The sequence below is a fragment of the Aspergillus puulaauensis genome, chromosome 1 (genome assembly GCF_016861865.1).
Source record: "Aspergillus puulaauensis MK2 DNA, chromosome 1, nearly complete sequence".
In the NCBI taxonomy this organism is placed as follows: domain Eukaryota; kingdom Fungi; phylum Ascomycota; class Eurotiomycetes; order Eurotiales; family Aspergillaceae; genus Aspergillus; species Aspergillus puulaauensis.
The window spans coordinates 4766458-4785741 of NC_054857.1; the positions used below are offsets into that span (position 1 = coordinate 4766458).

The 19284-nt window shown below is 50.3% G+C and overlaps 5 protein-coding genes across 5 annotated transcripts; 1 reads left to right on the top strand and 4 right to left on the bottom strand.

Annotated features, from left to right (window-relative positions):
* Positions 1 to 134: 134 nt before the first annotated feature.
* On the bottom strand, positions 135 to 2977 carry APUU_11886A (putative transcription factor (Snd1/p100); the record flags this gene model as incomplete). The annotated part of the gene is made up of 2 exons (XM_041698025.1): positions 135 to 2645; positions 2840 to 2977. 2 exons carry the CDS (start codon positions 2975 to 2977, stop codon positions 135 to 137), a joined length of 2649 nt encoding a protein of 882 aa, XP_041551252.1.
* Positions 2978 to 3471: 494 nt separating this feature from the next.
* On the bottom strand, positions 3472 to 4436 carry sod1 (superoxide dismutase SOD1; the record flags this gene model as incomplete). Its single annotated transcript, XM_041698026.1, has 4 exons — positions 3472 to 3494; positions 3553 to 3649; positions 3703 to 4034; positions 4424 to 4436. 4 exons carry the CDS (start codon positions 4434 to 4436, stop codon positions 3472 to 3474), a joined length of 465 nt encoding a protein of 154 aa, XP_041551253.1.
* A 979-nt stretch (positions 4437 to 5415) lies between these two features.
* Positions 5416 to 6566, bottom strand: TAL1 (sedoheptulose-7-phosphate:D-glyceraldehyde-3-phosphate transaldolase TAL1; the record flags this gene model as incomplete). The annotated part of the gene is made up of 4 exons (XM_041698027.1): positions 5416 to 5652; positions 5712 to 6095; positions 6149 to 6463; positions 6531 to 6566. The coding sequence occupies 4 exons, from the start codon at positions 6564 to 6566 to the stop codon at positions 5416 to 5418; spliced, it is 972 nt and encodes a 323-aa protein (XP_041551254.1).
* Positions 6567 to 7555: 989 nt separating this feature from the next.
* On the bottom strand, positions 7556 to 15418 carry APUU_11889A (Beige/BEACH domain protein; the record flags this gene model as incomplete). The annotated part of the gene is made up of 8 exons (XM_041698028.1): positions 7556 to 7585; positions 7647 to 7811; positions 7867 to 8079; positions 8134 to 8439; positions 8493 to 8647; positions 8710 to 12463; positions 12511 to 12872; positions 12922 to 15418. 8 exons carry the CDS (start codon positions 15416 to 15418, stop codon positions 7556 to 7558), a joined length of 7482 nt encoding a protein of 2493 aa, XP_041551255.1.
* A 1900-nt stretch (positions 15419 to 17318) lies between these two features.
* On the top strand, positions 17319 to 18859 carry SUB8 (S8 family peptidase; the record flags this gene model as incomplete). Its single annotated transcript, XM_041698030.1, has 3 exons — positions 17319 to 17696; positions 17754 to 18674; positions 18728 to 18859. The coding sequence occupies 3 exons, from the start codon at positions 17319 to 17321 to the stop codon at positions 18857 to 18859; spliced, it is 1431 nt and encodes a 476-aa protein (XP_041551256.1).
* Between the last annotated feature and the right edge of the window lie 425 nt (positions 18860 to 19284).

Below are 19284 nucleotides of genomic sequence, written 5' to 3' on the forward strand. Positions count from 1 at the left end.
CAACGCTGAAGATAATGGAGGTTTAAAAGTCCCAAATGCTGTGCACTTGTACGTTGACCAATTCCAGTAGCGTAAGGATATTTGTACATGAAAAAAAAAAAGAGGAAGCTGTACGCTTCAAGGCCAAACGCTTCTTAATCCTCGGTCAAATCTCCATACTCCCACATACCACGACGCTCCTGCTTCGCCTCATCTTCCAGAGCACGGAGATTCGATAGTGTCTCACCAGCAGCACGCTCCCAAGCCTTCAACTTGCGGGGAATCATAGCCAACCCCTCCCGTGAAATCTCAGAGTTGATGCTCTGGTCGAGGTTCTTGGAGTCTGAGGGGTCGAGTAGAGTAACGTGTAGTGTTCCCTCAGGAGCAACGTAGTCCACGTTCGCGACAAGTTCGCGGTTGTATGTTTGTTCTTCGAGGAAAGCAACTGCATCCTGGAGGTAGTCGGGAGAGACAGGGAACTGGAGGAATGAGAGAACAGCATCTACTGCCTGGGGGCGAAGGGTCTGGGTGGAGAACTGGGGCTGGCTGAGCGGGCGAAGACGAGACCACGGCAGAACTTCCGAGTTTCCAAAGTCAATGTAGACAACCTCCGCCTGTTGCTTCTCGCGGTCGTTCCGGCGCACCTTGGCACGGTACCACTCGTCGTCTTCAGTGAATTTAGCGGCCACAAACTCACCAGCCTTGGGCGGACCAGGAAGTGGCTTCTCGTTTGCCTTGTTGAGGTGGAAGGATCGGAATGCACTCATCAGTTCTGTCAATGCTGAAGTACCGGTTCCGATCTGTTGCAGCTTCACTCGCGCAGTAGCAGGGTCAACGTAGGTGACAATCACATCACGGTAGTCCTTGCGGCGTGAAGTGGTTTCAGCCTCAACAGCGCTGCCGTTAGCAGCCTCCTCCTCTTCTTCCTCGGCTTCCTTGCTGGGGTCCCAGTCGTGCCAGAGACCCTTACGGGCTTCCTTAGCCCGTTGTTCAGCGGCGAAGTATTCCGTCGCGTGGCCAGACTGCTCTGCAGAGTAAGCATGAACAGTAGCAAAACCCTCTTCGAGTAGAACCTTAGTGAAGTTTTCCTTATTCACATAGAGCGTACCGATGAAACCACCGACTTTGTCGATGGTCTCAACATCAATTTCAACGTCACGCTGCATGCAGCGTCGGTTTGCCAGCTCGTGTGCTTCATTCCCGAAGGGCTCAGAAGCATCGCCGGGGTTACGAGCTGATCGGGGAGCACGGATACCAGAAAGGACCAAAGTCAACTTGGCATTCTCACGGGGAACAAGAACAGTGAACCGGGATCCTGACTTCACGAAGTCGACGACAGCAGGGACCCGCTTCTGACGCTGGAGAATAGAAACCTCCATCTTGGCCTTCTGCACACTTTCGGAGTAGTCCTGGTACTGCTTAACCTTGGGAGGCTTAGACGACCACATGCCCTTTCCATCCTTCTGAGCTTCAGCTTCGGCAATCAGGAGGTCATCATATTCGGGAGATCGGTCGTCATCGTCCTGGCGGTGACGGATAACAGAGGCATAACCCGTTTGCACGAGAGCCAGGGCAATGTTTGTGTTACCGAGGACTACAGTGGCCACTTCTCTCTGTTCGTAACCTTCCGTAGCAGGCTTCTTGCCGTTGATGGTAACCTTGACGTGCTTTCCGATGATCTTCTTACGCAGAAATTCCTTCGCGTCAGCGGCAAACGGAGCTTGGTTGGGGTCAGACGGCTTCGGTTGACGAATGCTGCTTAGGCTAATCTTCTTCTCCTGGCCTGCCTTATTCCTTAGGAAGAGAGTGTCCGCGTTGAGCACACGACCAACGATGTAGTCCTGCTCAGCGGCCCCGCCAGCAGGATCCTTAGAAGCGACAAGACCGGTGAAGAGGCCCTTTCGGCCATCCTTAGCGACCTTCTCCGCGCGGCGGAACGTTGCCATTTCAGCACCAAGGAGAGGAGAGTGGTGGTCGTGGCAACGGGCAAGGCCAGACTCAAGGAGGAACTTGGCAACGTTTCCATTCGGGTGGAGGACAGTTGCGATGAGTTGACCTTGTGGGGTGACGCCCAAAAGGGCCACCTGGACCTTGCGTTGCAGAAGTCTCGATTCAACAAACTGCTGCGCCTCCTCACCGTATGGCTCAGCAGGCTGCTCTTTGCCATCGGCACTCGTCCGCTTGGTTGCAGGCGCTCTAACACCACCAACCACAGCGACAACCTGAAGGTGTTCCTCTGGGTCAACAAGAAGTCTCAGAACCAGGCGGTCGCCGGTCAAGACTCTCTCGACAATGGCCTCCAAGTGCTTATCTTTCCATTCGTCCACCAGAGATTTGCCATCTGCCAGCTCGTAGGTAGTTTCGATGCGACCGTCAGTCGCGGCCCAGACACCCTTTCCTTCAGTTCTGGCGTGATCTTCTAGCCCGCGGAGTCGTTCGAGCATCGCAACGGTTTCTTCTGTGTCATCGCTTCGCTTGCCGGCTTCCTCGCGGACGCGGCTCCATCCCTCTTGGACGCTGATCTCGGGCAATGTCACTTCGAAGCTGGGAAGTTTGATTTTTCCATATTCGCGTTGCGAGTTCGGAACAGTATACAGGGTTTGGAACTGGACCACCTTTCCAACGAGAAGCTCGCGGAGAAATTCACGGGATTGGAAAGCGTAAGGCTGTAGAAGCGAAAAGAAATCAGTAAGAATTATATCGGAAGATTTAATAGTGATATGAGCTTGAGATAGCAAAGCTGCCGGAATAAAAAACAAAAGGAGGGCAAAAAGGCTGAAAACATAAACATTATGTTATCGCCAAAGGCCAGGTATCCTTCCAATGGTTGCTTCAAACGCTGGGATAAAGCAGGGCTCACCTCATCTCCCTCTCTCCGCAGTCTTGGTGCTGAGATGTATGCGAGACTCAGAACACGCTCTTGTCCAGGGTTGGTGACATGCGACAAAACAACTGTGTCGCCAGACAGAACTGACTTCACGCGAGCTTCAAGAGGCATGATTGGAAAGAGAGTGACAGCAATTGGCTAAGGAAGGACTTTTGGGAGAGAACTCAGAGAAGAACAAATAGGGTCGACGGGAGAGAGACAAAGAGAAATTATTGGTAGAGGTGTGAGTTGATGTTGGGGATGGGGAGCACAACCGGAAACGTGGTTCTAACACTACCGGAGCTGTGGCGGACTTAAGTCCTTACTTTGTAGGGAAGAGGGTCTGGCTAGAACAACCACCACCTACAAATTAATCTCAGGGGTCAGGGTTATTGAGTTCATGCTACAGTTTTTACTAATTGCAACCAGTATATAATTATGATCGAGGGCAAAATGGAGATAATCATGACACTATCTTTCAATTTAAATGTGGTTAAACTCGCAGCACCTTGCAGTTTTTAACTAACATCACTGAATCGCATTTGCAGAGCAGTTTTGGGCCACCAAGCTTTCATCCTCCACAATATCGTCGAGATTCATCATATCATCATTCTTTAGAGGTGCATTTACGCAGCAATGCCGATGACACCTATCAGCAACAATTAGCATCTCCTTTTGAATTTCCCTCTTTGGGTATGAATACTCACCGCAAGCAGGGCGAGCACCAGCGTTGCCGGTCTTCTTGGACTCCTCGTTGCCGCCACGGCCGAGGTCGTCAGTACCGGCGTGAACAACAAGGGTACGCTATCTCTTGTCAGCACATCGTCAATTGCCACTGGGGGACTGGAATCACATACGCCAAGGACGCTCTCGGCACCGATCAGTTTGACGAGCTTGTCCTGCTTGGAGCCAACGGCGTTGCCCTCGGCATCGGTCTTGAAGTTACCAAGGTCACCGACGTGACGAACCTCATCCTCGGGGGCACCGTGGGTTTTGCTGAAGGGGTTGAAGTGGGGCCCAGCAGAGGTGCAGCCGTTGGTGTTGTCACCGAACTGGTGGATGTGGAAGCCACGCTCAGCGTTGGCATCGTGGCCGGAGACGTTCCATGAGACGTTGGTGGGGGTGTTCTCATCGGCCTGTTCGAAGGTAACAGTGCCGGCGACCTTGGAGTCACCACGGAGGACAGCAACTGAGATCAACAGTGTCAGCCACGTTGTTACACTTTCAAAGGCCCGAGAACAATGACAATCAGGATCGCCACCGAAAGATCTGGCAAAGATCTGGGGTCGAGATGGGGAGGACCCGTCCGTCACCCGGTGATGTTCCTGGGCTTAGACCCAGCGACCGGCATGCGACAGCACAGAGATCTGGGAGCTAGCCCGAGCTTTTCATCATCCTTGAGCTTATACTAACGGCTCGCAGGGGAGCAGGAGACGTTGATAGGCTGTCGGTTCAGGACAGAGCTCAGAAGGTGCTCAAATCTGCTCACACAAGGTCCTCCGGCCACGGTCGATCGTGGGCCCAACCAGGATAAAGGCCAATAACAATTCAATACAGAAGCAGAAGTATGTGACTTACCAGCCTTGACCATTTTGACGGATTTGTGAAGATGAATTAAACTTGGAAAGGTATGAGAAAGTTGGATTCAAATGGAGAGATGTGGAAGTGGGAAGGAAACGGGGGGAAGCGAAGTGATGAGAGACGAGGGGTAACCTTAAGGCGCTTGACTGGATAGCCCGAGGACTGGGGGAATGCGAATTATTCGACGGGCTTCGATTCTGCCCACAGGCTCGCAGGCTCGTCGATGACAATTCCTGCCAGTCACCTCACAGCTCTCTCCCCCCTCTTGGTGGTTTTCGTGAACCACCCCACCTGGCGGCCGTGCCGGAATGACGTTTTCAGTGCTGCTGAGGGGAAGCTCTCGGGAGATTCCTAAGCAGTGCAATCCAGACTCACTCAATTACTGGGCTACACCTAACTCTGAGTAAATTTGCCATCATCATGAGGACAATTTAAACTATATCTATATCGTGATTGAACGGTGGGAAAATAGTAATAGTAACAACAATAATAAAATGGCCATCCTGGAGTGGACTCCATCAGCTCAAATTGGAGGTCTCGGACAAGCCCCCACCATAGCACTCCATCAGAACCAGCTGGCAACATTGTGCCAGTGCAACAATCCTCAACATAGCTGTTTTGATTCAATGAACTCCCAACCGGTTTATATGTTGTAGATCTCAGATACCATCGTTTATTTGTAGACTGAGCCGAACAGGTGATTCGAAATGATGGCACTGCTATGGCTTTGGAACGGCTACAGAGGAGCTCAGGATAAGACTCCCCGAACCCACTTCCGTCTCGCACGCAATTCCCGTCCTCAATCTCCGATTTATTTACACGACTACGTTACACTTTTTTTTACGAACTCATCGTTAGCTGAAAAGACTCGGCGTTAAAAGGTATAAAACATGGTATTCCGTAAATTCATATCTTCTAAGCAAATTTTTGCAATCGCCAATTTTTACACAAACGAAAGAATCTCAGCGCGGGGCATCCGGTGCCATTCTCTACGCCTGAACCTTCTGCTTCAGGATATCCTTCAGGGTCACGGCGTCGGCCGCGAACTTGGAGATACCCTCACGGAGCTTCTCGACGGCCATGGCCTCCTCGTTGAACTCGAAGCGGAACAGGGCCTCATCCTTGAGGTAGCTGCGCTTGGAGATGTCGAGGCCGCTGGTAGTAGAGGAGTCAAGCTTCTTGGGGACGGCGTCCTTAGAGTTGTACAGATCCTCGAGCAGACCAGGCTAGAATCCATGTCAGTAATGGGTACCCAAGATGAATAGAAGGAATGGTTATCACGTACGGAGATGGTCAGGTAGTCACAGCCAGCGAGCTCAGTGATCTCACCGATGTTACGGAAAGAGGCGCCCATGACGATGGTCTTGTAGCCGAACTTCTTGTAGTAGTTGAAGATGCTCTCGACAGACTTGACACCGGGGTCCTCCTCCTTGGTGTAGTCGCGCTTGTGAGCGGCCTTGTACCAGTCAAGGATACGGCCGACGAAGGGAGAGATGAGGAAGGCACCAGCCTCAGCAGCGGCAATGGCCTGGACAAGGGAGAACATGAGGGTTAGGTTGCAGTTGATGCCGTGCTGGGACTGCAGGATGTGAGCGGCCTGGATACCCTCCCAGGTGGAGGCGATCTTGATGAGGATGCGGTCCTTGGAGATGCCGGCCTCTTCGTAGAGCTGTTTGAAATTAGCAATGAACTGAAAGGATCAGAAATGGATCGCTCTCGTACCTTGATGATGTGCAGAGCCCTGTCGACGGAAGCCTTGGTGTCGAAGGAGAAGCGGGCATCGACCTCAGTAGAGACCTTGCCGGGGATGATCTTGAGGATCTCCTTGCCGAACTCAACGAGGAGGTTGTCAAGGGCAGCGTCAACCTGATCATCGACGGTCTTGCCCTGGGTCTTACCCTTCGCAACGGCAGCATCGATCAGGCTGGCGTATTCGGGCTTCTTGGAAGCAGCAAGGATGAGAGAGGGGTTGGTGGTGGCATCCTGAGGCTTGTACTTGTCAATGGTGGCAAAGTCACCGGAGTCGCAAACGACAACCTAATTGCATAGCATTGCTTGGTTAGCCACGAAACGAGAGTCAAGTTTCAGGTGAGGGGTAGCTTACGGTGCCAGTAGACTTGAGCTGTTCAAGAGAAGACATTGTGAGAATAGGATAGAAGAGTTGATGAAAGAAAGATTTCGATTCAACAAGATGGTTGGAGCGAGGTTGAAGAAGAAGAACGGAGATGGCGAGGGGATTCTTAAATGAACTTAAATTAGGAAGACGTGGCGATCTCTGGCGTTGATGTTTTCGTGGTTCACCTTGAGGTCACCTTGAAGAGGGTTGGACATGGTGGGGCTCTGGCTGGGCTTATGACGCTATTGGAACGTACCGGAGGGGTAACCCATGACTAAGACGCCAGTATTGATGACTGACAGGGCATAGTTAAGTTGACAATAATAATAATGCAGAATGGCTTGGATAAGAGCTTCTTTTGATAGTTGATTTTCATTCCTCATCCGACTGTACTCGCCGGATGGCGCTCATTAATTGCTATACTCGTCTATTGTCCGTCAATGCTATGCAAAATATCAGACATCTCCCCGGAGATGGCCCTCTGTTTTTCCTCTCTTACTCGGTCCAGTGTGCTCCGGCAACGCATGGCCGATCCACTCCACTCCGTTTCCCACTCCCACACATGCAGCGATCCAGGGCCTTTTCTTTCACCGGAATCAGGTGTCCGTGAGAGCGTGACAGGCTAACGATATGCATCCTGTGGTTAGCCTCATCTCCACTTCCCCCATCATCGCCATCAAGGCCGAGTGCCCCGGAGTTCAGTAAGGTTCTGTTTTCTATAGGAGTGTTGTGCTCCGTACAACAGAGTATACCCGTCGTAGCAGTGACTTTTGCAAGATTTCCCTTTTAGGGAAGAGTAGCCGCCCATATCTATTATTATTATTCAACCGGGGGCAGCTCATCGGCAATTGGAAATGCTCAGATCTAAAGAATAAAAGCAGGAGGTCGTAGCTTTCGGTAAAATAGGGGAAAACATCAAGCACAGCCACCCCACGGTTGAATACGGAGTTTATCAGGCATGACGCCTTTGGATTCGAGTCACCGGTAACTAACTCAACAAAATCTATCGGGGACTATCGGCGTTGGACACAACTCCATTCGTACTAGGAAATGTCAGCAACGGTGTACAAGACTTTTGGCTCCAAATACTCTATCGCCACTTACCACTCTTCCCATCTCATCCCCAGTATACACCACGTGGGGGAGTGCTAGGATACAGCTGATACCTGCAGAGATATTTGCCCCATTGTCACGGTTATTGTCGACGTGATGGAGCTGGCGAATCAACTCCAACTCAAAGCGGCTGTTTCGGATCATTTTGTTCCAAACCTGCGATATCTCAGTACCATGTTTGCCAACCAGACTGTTTCTCGCCGCTACTTACGTTGACGACTCCTCGTTTATGGCCGGTAAAGAGTAACTCGCGCCCTTGCCACTCATCTCCCACCCCTTCGTAGAAGACGCACGACAGTGCCTTGTCATCGGCTGAATCGCAGACAGCTTGTTCAAGCAATGCAGCTCCATTCAGAGTGTAAAGGCTGACGCGGTTTCCTCGACAAACTGCGATTTCACCGGTCACGTCGTTGATTCGAGCGCACTGGGTTCAAATTAGCTGGCTAGGAATTATAAATACGGAAAGGGTGAAACTTACATCGACGGGTCCGTTGTTTGGAAGTTCACGGACAAAGCACTGACGGTTCAGATCCCAAAGCATGAGTTGGCCGTCAACCGAGGCGGATAATAGAGTACTAAACGACCGCGATACCGCGAGCACGGTCACTGGCGTATGATGCCCAAATAAGGACCCAGCAGGTTGTAGATCTACGGATTTTGCTGTTGCTGTGAACGTCCATATTGAGATGGTGCAGTCAGTGCCTGCGGTAACCAATGTTCGGGAATCGGCGAAAACCACAGCTGCCAGCTGGCTCACGTGGAGGTGCTCGAAGTGGCCGAGTAGCTGTTCGTTAATTAGCAGCTTTCTCCTAAGACACATGACATATTTGTTCCCACCTTTCGATTATCTGCGGAGTAGAATCTAATGCTCCCATCGAAGAAACCCCATTCCAAATACTTGTCATAAGTTGGTGGTATATTCAGCCGTAAGGCAGCGGTGCATAATAGCCGGTCATGCTTCATGCATAGAGATGAAACTCGCTCCCCGGTTTCTAGAAAAGTTCAATGTTAAAGGAGACTAAACAGCGGCGGCACCATGTGTAGGAGAGCTTACCAAGAAGTGAAAGGGGCTGCTGGGTAAGTGACTCAGCGAGAGAATCTAATCGCGGTATCTTGTGTTTATGTGCTTCGCTCTGGGGATGAGGTCGATTGAAGATCTGGTGTGGCGTTTGTCCAAAGTTGTGTATAATCCCTATCGTGGCGAGTCGTTCTACGGGATCATCGATGGTGTCGACATCCTTAGCACCTTGGTAGGACAGATGGTGGAAGACATTTACTGCCTCAACGGCAGCCTCGCCTTTCTGCTTGCATCCAAAGACCAAGTCAATCCAGTGATGTAGATTCCGCGTCACATAATGGCTTTCCAGTGCTTCTCGGTTCTTGGCGATGAATATCTGGGGGTCCCCCTTTGCCCACGGCGGTAATTCCACCGAGTCAATCGTGGTCGCCATGTTTTGCAGAACCCCAAAGTCGTACTTATTGGAATTGACCAGGAATTCAGGGAGGTAGAAAAATTCGGGAATCAATTCTCTCACATCCGACATGTTACCTCGCGAGGCAGACTCCCAAGCCTTCCTGACAGAGTAGAAAAGACGGTCAGCATGGTCGAATGTTCCTCCCTGCAACAAGAGATATGATTTCACGAAGGGTTGTAGTCGAATCAGATATGAGCTCACGATCATCGCCGAGGAGTAGTGAGTGCCGAAATGGAACGGCGGGGTATCACCGTCACCCATTTCTGCAAAGGCTTGGTACCGTTCTCTAAACTCGGCCTCGCGCTCAGGTGTCTGACAGCCCATAGGCTTGGACAGGTCACGGAAACTCTTCGGATTGGTCAGATCCAGTTCCTGACTTGTATAGTCGGCAATTACCCAGGGGAAAACAGGGTATTGTGTCAAGTCGTTGAATGTCCTCCCAGCAAGGGTGTTTATTAACATCAGGTAATGGAAGTTGGAGATCTCCCCCTTTACCCATTTACGAGTCGCCGGGTACACTGGTGAATGACCGAAGACACTAGCGAATTTCGAGCCAAGCGACTGCGGCGCATCGTCAGAACTTCGAAGTGTCTCGAATCTCCAAACATCCTCCGGCCGCGAGTGTCCAACACTTCCTGTCACCTGAGGAGCCTTGTTCGCAAGTTGGTTGCATAGAAGATCTCGAGCTTTAGACGAAATAAGCGTCAACAAATAGCTGTTTCCATCGGTGAAGAATATCTCGAGAGACACATCACGGAACAGGAATCGTCTTTTAGACACGCTGACCAGGTCCGTCCATTTCCAGCTCCTAGTTTCGTATTGCTGTGGCTTGCGTTCGCTTGCTTCTCTACCAGCAATCATTCGGACATACGGATCGCGCTCGTCACTGGGAGCCTGTGAAACATTGACAATTTCACCATCACATCGTTGGAAGAAGTTATCAAGAATGTAGATGTGATCTTTACCCTGGATTAGCAGGCCTTCAAAGGCTTCAAGACCAACAATGCGAGACACGTTGCAAAGATTTTCGACTTGATCACCGCGGTGTAGACTTCTCATGACTTTCCGGTTCTTGTCTTCATAATCTTCGAGGTCCGCTTTCGGGTCGTCGATCATCTCGAAACTTTCCTCCATGACACTACCATTCTCCGGGGCAATGCCTTGAGAATTGTTATCCGATCGTTCATCATCGAGAGGCGCAGGATGTAAAGCAAGAGTGTCTGCCTCTGAGGAGGGCCCTGCCGCATCCATTTTCATCGCTGGCGGTTCTGAGGCTTTACGTTTCGGTTGATAGTCCTGCCTCTCCCCCGACTCGTCGGGGACTATACGAAGTCGCATACGGCTCCTCCCTTCAGTTTGGTCAAGTCGCCATTTCCTCTCCGCTTCTTCGGCTAAGAGACCACCATATCGCCGCAAGTCCAAGGTCAGCCGAGAAAATGAGTTCAACATAAACACATGGGTATCCTGCTGGTCTTGCAAAGCTCTCTGATATCTCAACAGCTCGGAAGCGGTAATATTCGAGATCCAATGAGGGAACGTGACTTCGTGTCTGCGCATTAATTCATCCCTAGACTTCTCAAGCTGGCTCAGCTGCTTCAATTTTTCATGCCGTTTTGACATTCGGTTACGTGAGGAATTTTCAACATTTGTGTTTTGTTCTTGAATGAACTCCTCCCAATATTTTGAAATATTTCCCAAAAACAAGGAATCCAGGTCCTCCAATTGGTCGTCTATCCATTGCAAGAAGGCAGTATCGTCCATGCCGACGAGATCTTCGAACCCTCCCGAAAGACGTTCCTGAAGGGGGCCCGCTGCATGATGTAATATCATAAACAGCTCGGTTGGCTTCTGAACCATGATAACTCTGAAAAGACCTGCAGCAGCCACACGCACGTCGTTGTCTTTGTCAATAAGTTTAGTGTAAAGTAGGTAGCATAGCAACTGCAAATAGTCCGATTGAGATTCTCCCGCCTGCAAAAGCACCACTTGCCAATAGGATAGACGTTTGAAAAAAGCCAGCGCATCTGTCCCCTGTGTTTCGGAAAGTTGAACTAGGATAACACGGAATACGTTCGAGTGAATTGTCGCAATTATCTGGCTACACAGCCTTATGCTCTTCAAACTCGAGATGTCCGGTCGTTGAAGGTATTCCAGGATTGTTCCCGCGAATTCAAGAGTCGCGATTGCGCCGTCCACAAACCATCCCTCGAGTGTTGCTTCTGTTAAATGAGTTGTGAGACGCCCTATGTTAGTGATGATCCGTGGTTCCGCCAGCAATTCGGTTTTGGAGAACACCACGTTTTGCAACGTTTGAAGGAGTTTTCTTAGCACCCACGAGTTGAAATATGCCTGGTGTTCAGGGAAGCCTGGCGGGGTCTTTGAGAAAAGCCCCAGTCCGGAGAAATCCTTCCGCTCAAGGAGCTGTTCTGAAAGTATAGACAATATGAGGCATAAGATCCGTTGAATGGATGGATGTTCAGTCGTTCCCTCAATATTGACGCTTCCGGGTCCAAAGGTATGTTTTATCCGCAAAGGCGCGCGGGGATATTTCCCGCGGTCCGATGATACAAGGATGAAGGACGATGAACGGGGTAGAGACCCACTAGCTCCGTCGCGAGTCACCGGATTCTCAACAGTCGTCGTATGCAGCTCGCTCGCACCGCTGGATTGAGGAGGGCTGGTGGGGTCCCTATCATCAAGGCCAAGGCCACTGATACGGTAGGACAATTCAATGTCTGCGCTCACAGAATCTGAACCAACGACAACCGGAAATAGGGCCGCAAGCAGGTGTGGGATGTACTCGGACTGCGCCATATATTCACGGAATCCCTCGGAATTTAGATGTAAGCCAGCGAGGAATTCAATGACTGTAGCCAGGAGCGAAGCTTCCTGATCACTTGTGTCAACCGGTATGGGGTAGGCCATGAGGGGTTTAGCAATCTGGTCTATGTCAAGCCCATGCGAATCCCCATGAGCCACAACAGACTTCCTCAGCGCACTCTGTATCATTTCTGTAATAACAGGAAACATCTCAGGGAAGCAGACCTCGGTTTCGTTCCCCATCAATACTTCGAAAAGTGAAGCACAGTCAAAGGTCTTCTCAGCCATCGCTGTGCCAAGGTCGAGTCCAAAGAAAATAGAAAAACAAAGAGGCCACAAGGCAGGTATATTCCACCATCGTTTCATGCAGCCTCGCATGATAACATACCCACCACTCTTTTCGTGAAACCTCTTAGTATACGTGTTGCCGCTGGTAACAATAACTCGGGCCAGTATCCGAGTCGCCAGAACAACTATTTCTGGCTCGTCCTCACACATGAGATATAGAAGCCACTATAATAGAGTCAGATATGATAGGCCGAGTCTCCACATCCACGTACCTTGTTTGTAACCGTTTTAGCAAATTTCTTTATTGGCCCGATATCGTGAGAGTCGCAGAGTAGAGAACAAAACATGCGGAGCATCTCAATAGCAACCTTGATGGTTGGCATGCTTTTCCCATCATCAGTTGAGGCGGGCCGTGCGCCTGAATTGGCCCTGAACCGAATACTTTTCTTTTTATGCAGCCCGCTTGGTTCTTTAGGTTTGTGCAGGGAGTACGTGATAAAAAGCGCCAGAGAACGAAGCAAATCCGCTGATAAAGTGTTTTCCATCAGCGAGCTAAAGGCGGAAGTGAAGGGTCGCAGTATTTCTGGCGTGAAGCTTCCACCTTTTAGGGCCTCGAGCAACTTCTTGTTAACGCCTAGTTTTTGTGAGCTAGATATTTCAAACTGCAAATATTTGGAACTTACGCATTCTCGCGAGCCGCTTGGAGTTAAACCGACGGAACTGGCTCTCGCTTGCAAAAACGCAAAACTGTGAGTAGTACAACTCCACGACAGGGAGTTCACCATGCCTCCAAATTTCCAGGTCCACGAGTAATACCCTATAGGCGAGCGGGTTTGTGATGATGGAGCGGTTTGGCTGGTCAAACTCGTACCCAACAAATCTCAAGGTCAAGCGTAGAAGTTCAAGAGACAGGGCAGATCGTTGTTCATTGTTGGAGCAGACAGCGGCCGTCCTGGTTGAAGTGGTGAAACTTCCCCAGCCCCAACCAAGTTTCTCCCGTAAAAGAGTTGCAAGAATTCCATACCCATTTTCTTTCTCCATCGCTTCACTGTTTCGCCAGTTGTCTTGGACCGCCTCATATAACGCTTCTACCGCAAGAAGAGTGGACTCGACGGTGGCTGCTGCATGGATCAGGCTTAAATGTACCGCGGTGCAACCGCCAACCTGCCAACTCATATCATCGAGGGAGCGTGGTGAGGTTATTACCGGGTCACCTGTCAGAACTCCAACGCCATTAGCTTGAGTTAGAGCATCATTGATAGCAGGGCTTGCTCCATTGACAGCGATTGCGTTGCCACCGGCTTTGGTTAGTTGGTTTAGGTTCTTCGTAGCTTGTTTTGAAAGAGACTTGATAAGCTGGGATTCGTCTGTAGTATTACTGTCATTGTCGTCAAGGATAGACCACGGCGAGACGTTAAAGAAGATAACACCTTCACGAACAAGGGTGCTTGCTTTTCGTCGAATGGCAGTCACAATATCTGACTGTTCTTCTTTACCAGGATGTAGGTGTTCATTACGGAGATTTAGTGTTGCCGATGCTCTGTAGGTCTGGAAAGACCCGAGACAATCTTGAAAGTTGCCATAATATCGAGGGCCCAGGTGATAGAATACTGCAATCATATCGTCGCTATAGGCCTCACCAAAGAGAATAGCATTAGCTAATGACCACCGACTAGACGATACCCCTTTCCCAATTCTCATGGCAAGGTCTCGCGGAGTTCCAAGAAAAGCTTGAACTCGGGGTGAGCGGTTCGGAGCAGTGGCTAATGGCGCACATGGGTACTCAATCCTTAACTGCTCGACAAATTCCCCATTAACAAACAAAGACGCGCGCGAATGGGATGACGGCGGTCTTTGCTTCTTGTGGACAACGCAGATATGGTACCACCTATTAGGCTCAAACGCCATAGACTTAAATCGCACACTTGGACGTGAGCCCTTGATAGATGTTTGCAAAATGAAGTTCCGAGTGTCTTTCTCAAGGTACGCTAGGAGAAAACATGTTTGGCTCGAGTCGAATGCGCCGAAAATGGTGGTATGCGTACTAGGATCAAATTGGTCAAAGCGAGCCCAGACCGCGAAAGTGTATCCAGCCGATGTAACAGGAGGAAACGAACGGCCCAGTGTCGAGAATTCCAAGGAACAAAACCCATGCAATGAGAGATCAAATTGAATGAATGGAGGCTCTTTGGAGCGTTTGAGTGCATCCACAAGAAACCTCAGTGTCCTCTGGCATTTATGGGCATTCTTGTAAAGATATACGGCATCATCCACATTTCTTGTCCCTTGGGTGCACAATTCTCGGGCAAGATCCTGGTAAAATAACTTCTCCGCTTCGGGAAGATCTTCACCGAACAAAATTGGGAGAATAAGGCTCAATACCCCGGTATCATGCAAAGTCATGACATTTCGTTGAGACATAGAGGCAAGCTGGTAGAGGCATGCTGGTATAGCCAGCCTCTGGAGTGTTTGCTCAGGCTTGAATGGAGAGGTTTCCTTCAACCATACTCGGAGGAACGGCCCCAGAAGTTCTGGCGCTTCAATCGTCTCCGAATCTCCTATGAGTCGTTCAACTTCTTTTTTAACAGCCCCATAAGACACTTCTGATCCGTCTGCGCTCTGAAATTTTGTCGTGAGTGCCGTGAAAATATCTACGACGGTTTCTTGACACAATGCTGCTGCCAGGATACTGCCACAGAGATATTCAACATCGCCTTGGGCGGCATCCAGCTTTAGGATCAAGACGGTCAAGGCCTCTTCTAAAGCTGTTTGGCCCCCACCGGGAATCCGAGTCGCAAAGTGCCTTTTATTCCCCAAGTGGCCCCTCAAACATTCAGCCAGAACGGTCAGACAATCCTTGTAGACCGCCAGCAGACATTTTCTATCTTCCTTTGTTTGTGTAACCGGGTCATAAGTGTCGGAAAGCTTCCTGATCAAACTTAGGAGCGTTTGAAAGCCGTTCAGTTGCCGGAATGATTCCTTCGCTTCCTCGGGGTGTGGATTATCGATGAGTGTGTGGCGGAGTCGCAGCAGACACTCGGTAGCTGCAGCGGTCAGGTTGAAATCAGCAGCATAGTCATCGCATATAGTATTTAGCTCGTCGACAACTGGTGCTAACTCGGCAGATGAGCGTTTGGTAGGCGAAGAGTGCGGCGACAGGTTGGAAACGGCCCGGTTCATTGCGCCGCGGAATCTCCCCAGCTACCTATCTGACAGCCAGCGACCATCAGACACAAACCTTCACTTTGACAAAGGTCGGAACAATCCTCATTTGCAAGTCCAGGTAAGCTGTTGGAAGGAATGTGGCGTCGTCGACGAAGGGCAAAAGTGGAAAGGCGGGACGGAAAGCCTGTTTTGCCGGAATATCAGCAATTGCACTGAGCCAGGACAACAGCAACGAAATACCTGAAGTTTGTGGACTCTGTTGCTTTTCGTCAATCGGCAGCAAAGCTCCAAATACCGCCGGTCGCCAACAAACGGGGCAGTGTCGTTTGGCTAGAGGCTGAAGCAACGATCGCTCCAGATTACTCAGGTGACAAGCGGGATCCCAGTGTCCCACTTATCTGGCCAGACTGCCACTGGCGGGCCGCTGGTATCGATAAGACCTGGTGTGGCTTATCGCAGCTCCCCCAGCCATGATCAAGCTTCCCAGGTCTGATCGGCCATATAGAATACGTAGTAAATAGGTACCTTTAATAAACTATGAGGGCTGCTGCTCAGGGCTCTCTTGTAGTTGTAATGTAGTGAATGGCGATTATCAGCGCGGTGTGGAGCAACAATAACAACGCAAGTATTTACATATATAAATAAATGCAGATTTCCGTGTCTCACTGTCATAGTATAATCTGATTCCAGGTTAGGCGTATTTGACGCGATGCTAATGTGTTATATCAGGGATATTCTGTCTCTCGTCAGGTGTGCTTTGAGTTGGATTTTGCTTATCAAAGGTAATCTCCAAGGCCCGTGCCCAAGGCTGGTGATACCTTGGAAGGGCTATATTCAAGGCAGGGGCCCAGCCTTCTATATAATACTTAATAACCTAAGTTGTGAAGACCAAGCATGGTTGCTTCTTGGGTCACACCTGTGTCTTCAATCACCCAAAATTTAGACAAAGAGGAATCACATTTCGTGCTGACGAGAATATACTCCACCAGTTAATTACTCCGCATTTCCTTCAGTATCCCTCAGTTGATAGTTCAACCAAGGAGTCAACAAAATGTCTACGAAGGAGGTAGTCTCGGCACGAAACAAACAGGATTCAACAGCAAGGCTGCAAGAAAATCAAAAGCTCAGCGAGCACAAAACAGTCTGAAGTCGGTTCGCAAGCCTGCTCTGGCTTGAATGCCATCATCGATCATCGGATGGCAGAATGAGGCGAGATCAGCAATCAGCAGCGAAGTCGCAGGCTTGGCTTGGTTGAATGGGAAGTTGGCCGAGTGACCAGTTTCGTCTTGTAACACGCTAAACTGCTCTAGGTGGGAGGGAACTCCCCAAGTTCCTCACGGCTCACGCTCCTGGTGCCTGGAGCTTGGGGTCTGATGAGTCACCCACATGACGAGGGCGCTTGTGAATGCCGCGCGGCATATTATTGATTATAGGTTTGTCTTTATCGTTTGGATTATAAGTTACAGAACATAGCTATCTTGAGGTCCTACATCGCACATATAGCTGCGCTTGGGATGCTGCTCGTTCCCCGGCTGTTGCTGCTCAGGTAAGCTTATCAGGCGTGACCGGGACACGTACTGCCGCCATAGCTGTAATTGATAGGCATGGGCGGTATGTATTTTACCCCAGGTGCCCCACCTCGCATATCGCGGCGGATCGACAGCCAGTCAAGACCCGATTCGCAAAGTCACCTGGTCCGTAAATTACCGTAATCCGGTTGCATCATCATTCAAGGGTGCAGCTGATAAGTAGCTCGGGCGTTTCCTCCTCATCTTCCCCCATCCAACCTCCCCATCACTCTCTATCCATCTTCATCTCTCCATCATCTTCTCTAGATCGCTGTATCTCTGTTCCAGTCTTTGATCACCGTATTCTTTTTGTTTTGTCGAGTTTTTCCACATCTTTACTACCCATCATGAAAGGCATTCTCGGCCTTTCGCTCCTGCCGCTGCTCGCTGCAGCTTCGCCCGTTGTTGTCGACTCCATCCACAACGGAGCTGCTCCTGTCCTTTCCTCCACAAATGCGAAAGAAATTCCAGACTCTTACATTGTCGTCTTCAAGAAGCATGTAGGTTCTGACGCGGCCTTCGCTCACCACAGCTGGGTGCAGGACATCCATGGGCAGCAGCTTGGACGGTCGGACCTAAAGAAGCGATTCCTCGGCTTGGAATTTGGATTTGGCGAAGAGCTCTTTGATGGTCTGAAGGACACGTTCAATATCGCAGGATCTCTGATGGGTTACACTGGTCATTTCCATGAAGACACGATCGAAGAGATCCGCAACCACCCCGATGTAAGTGAACTTGCTGAGCTTATCTGAGCTACGGTTCCTGACGCTGCAGCTATATAGGTCGAATACATTGAGCGAAACTCAGAGGTTCATACTATGGAAGATTCGTCCGTCGAGAAGAACGCCCCTTGGGGTTTGGCTCGTATTTCCCACCGGGACAGGCTCAGTTTCGGTACATTCAACAAGTACCTCTACGCTTCCGAAGGAGGCGAGGGCGTTGATGTCTACACGATTGATACCGGTATCAACGTTGATCACGCAGACTTTGGAGGCCGTGCTTTCTGGGGCAAAACCATCCCTACCAACGATGAGGATGTAGATGGCAATGGACACGGAACCCACTGCTCAGGCACTATTGCCGGAGAGAAGTACGGTGTATCTAAGAAGGCAAACATCTATGCTGTCAAGGTTTTGAGATCGAGCGGCTCTGGTACCATGGCCGACGTCGTTCAGGGCGTTGAGTGGGCTGTTGAAGCTCATCTCAAGAAGGCCAAGAAGGGCAAGGGCTTCAAGGGTAGCGTTGCCAACATGAGTCTTGGCGGCGGCAAATCAAAGACCCTCGAGGATGCTGTGAATGCTGGTGTTGAGGCTGGTCTCCACTTCGCTGTTGCGGCTGGTAATGACAACGCTGATGCGTGCGGCTACTCTCCTGCCGCGGCTGAGAAGGCCGTTACTGTTGGAGCCTCAACCCTCGCTGATGAGCGCGCTTACTTCTCCAACTACGGCAAGTGCACGGATATCTTCGCTCCCGGTCTCAACATCCTCTCTACCTGGATTGGTAGCAAGCACGCCGTCAACACCATCTCTGGAACTTCCATGGCCTCTCCTCACATTGCTGGTCTCTTGGCCTACTTTGTTTCCCTCCAGCCATCAAAGGACTCTGCTTTCGCTGTTGACTTCACCCCCGAGAAGCTCAAGAAGGACCTTATCTCTATTGCCACCGAAGGCGCCCTGACTGATATTCCTTCTGACACACCCAACGTAAGTTGCTCTTGATAAATATTTATGGAATCCACACTAACTCAACTTGCTAGCTCCTCGCCTGGAACGGTGGTGGCTCCACTAACTACAGTGAGATCGTCGCCGAGGGTGGCTACAAGAGCGGCTCTGTGGCTGCTGGCTCCACCACATTCAAAGCCGGTGGTATCCTTGCCCAGGCCATGTAAATCTCCCCGGAGTGAATTTGCATTCAGACTTGGTCGATGTTTTCGCGTGTCACTTGGCTTAAATCTTTTAAATTGTTTGTGTAACTGTCACTCAGGTAGTGAGTGTTATCTTTGGTCACTGGATACTACATCGTACACTTCGCATAGTTTGATTAACAAATGAAACTGGATGAAACCTCATCTAAATAGTGCTGTCATTGCAAGCCTAACGTAGTCCCGAGAGAACAGGAAATCCCCGGAAGTCCCGGGATCCGGTGAGAATAAGGTCACGTGGTATCGTCTCATAGATCCAGATAGGGCTTAGTGTGGATCGTATCTATGGTTGTGTTCTCCGGTCGATCCGCAGGTTAATCTGCCTTGGATGTCAATGACGGGACCAGGTGAAGATTGCGCATCCAAAACCTTGATCTAGATCCACCGAACGT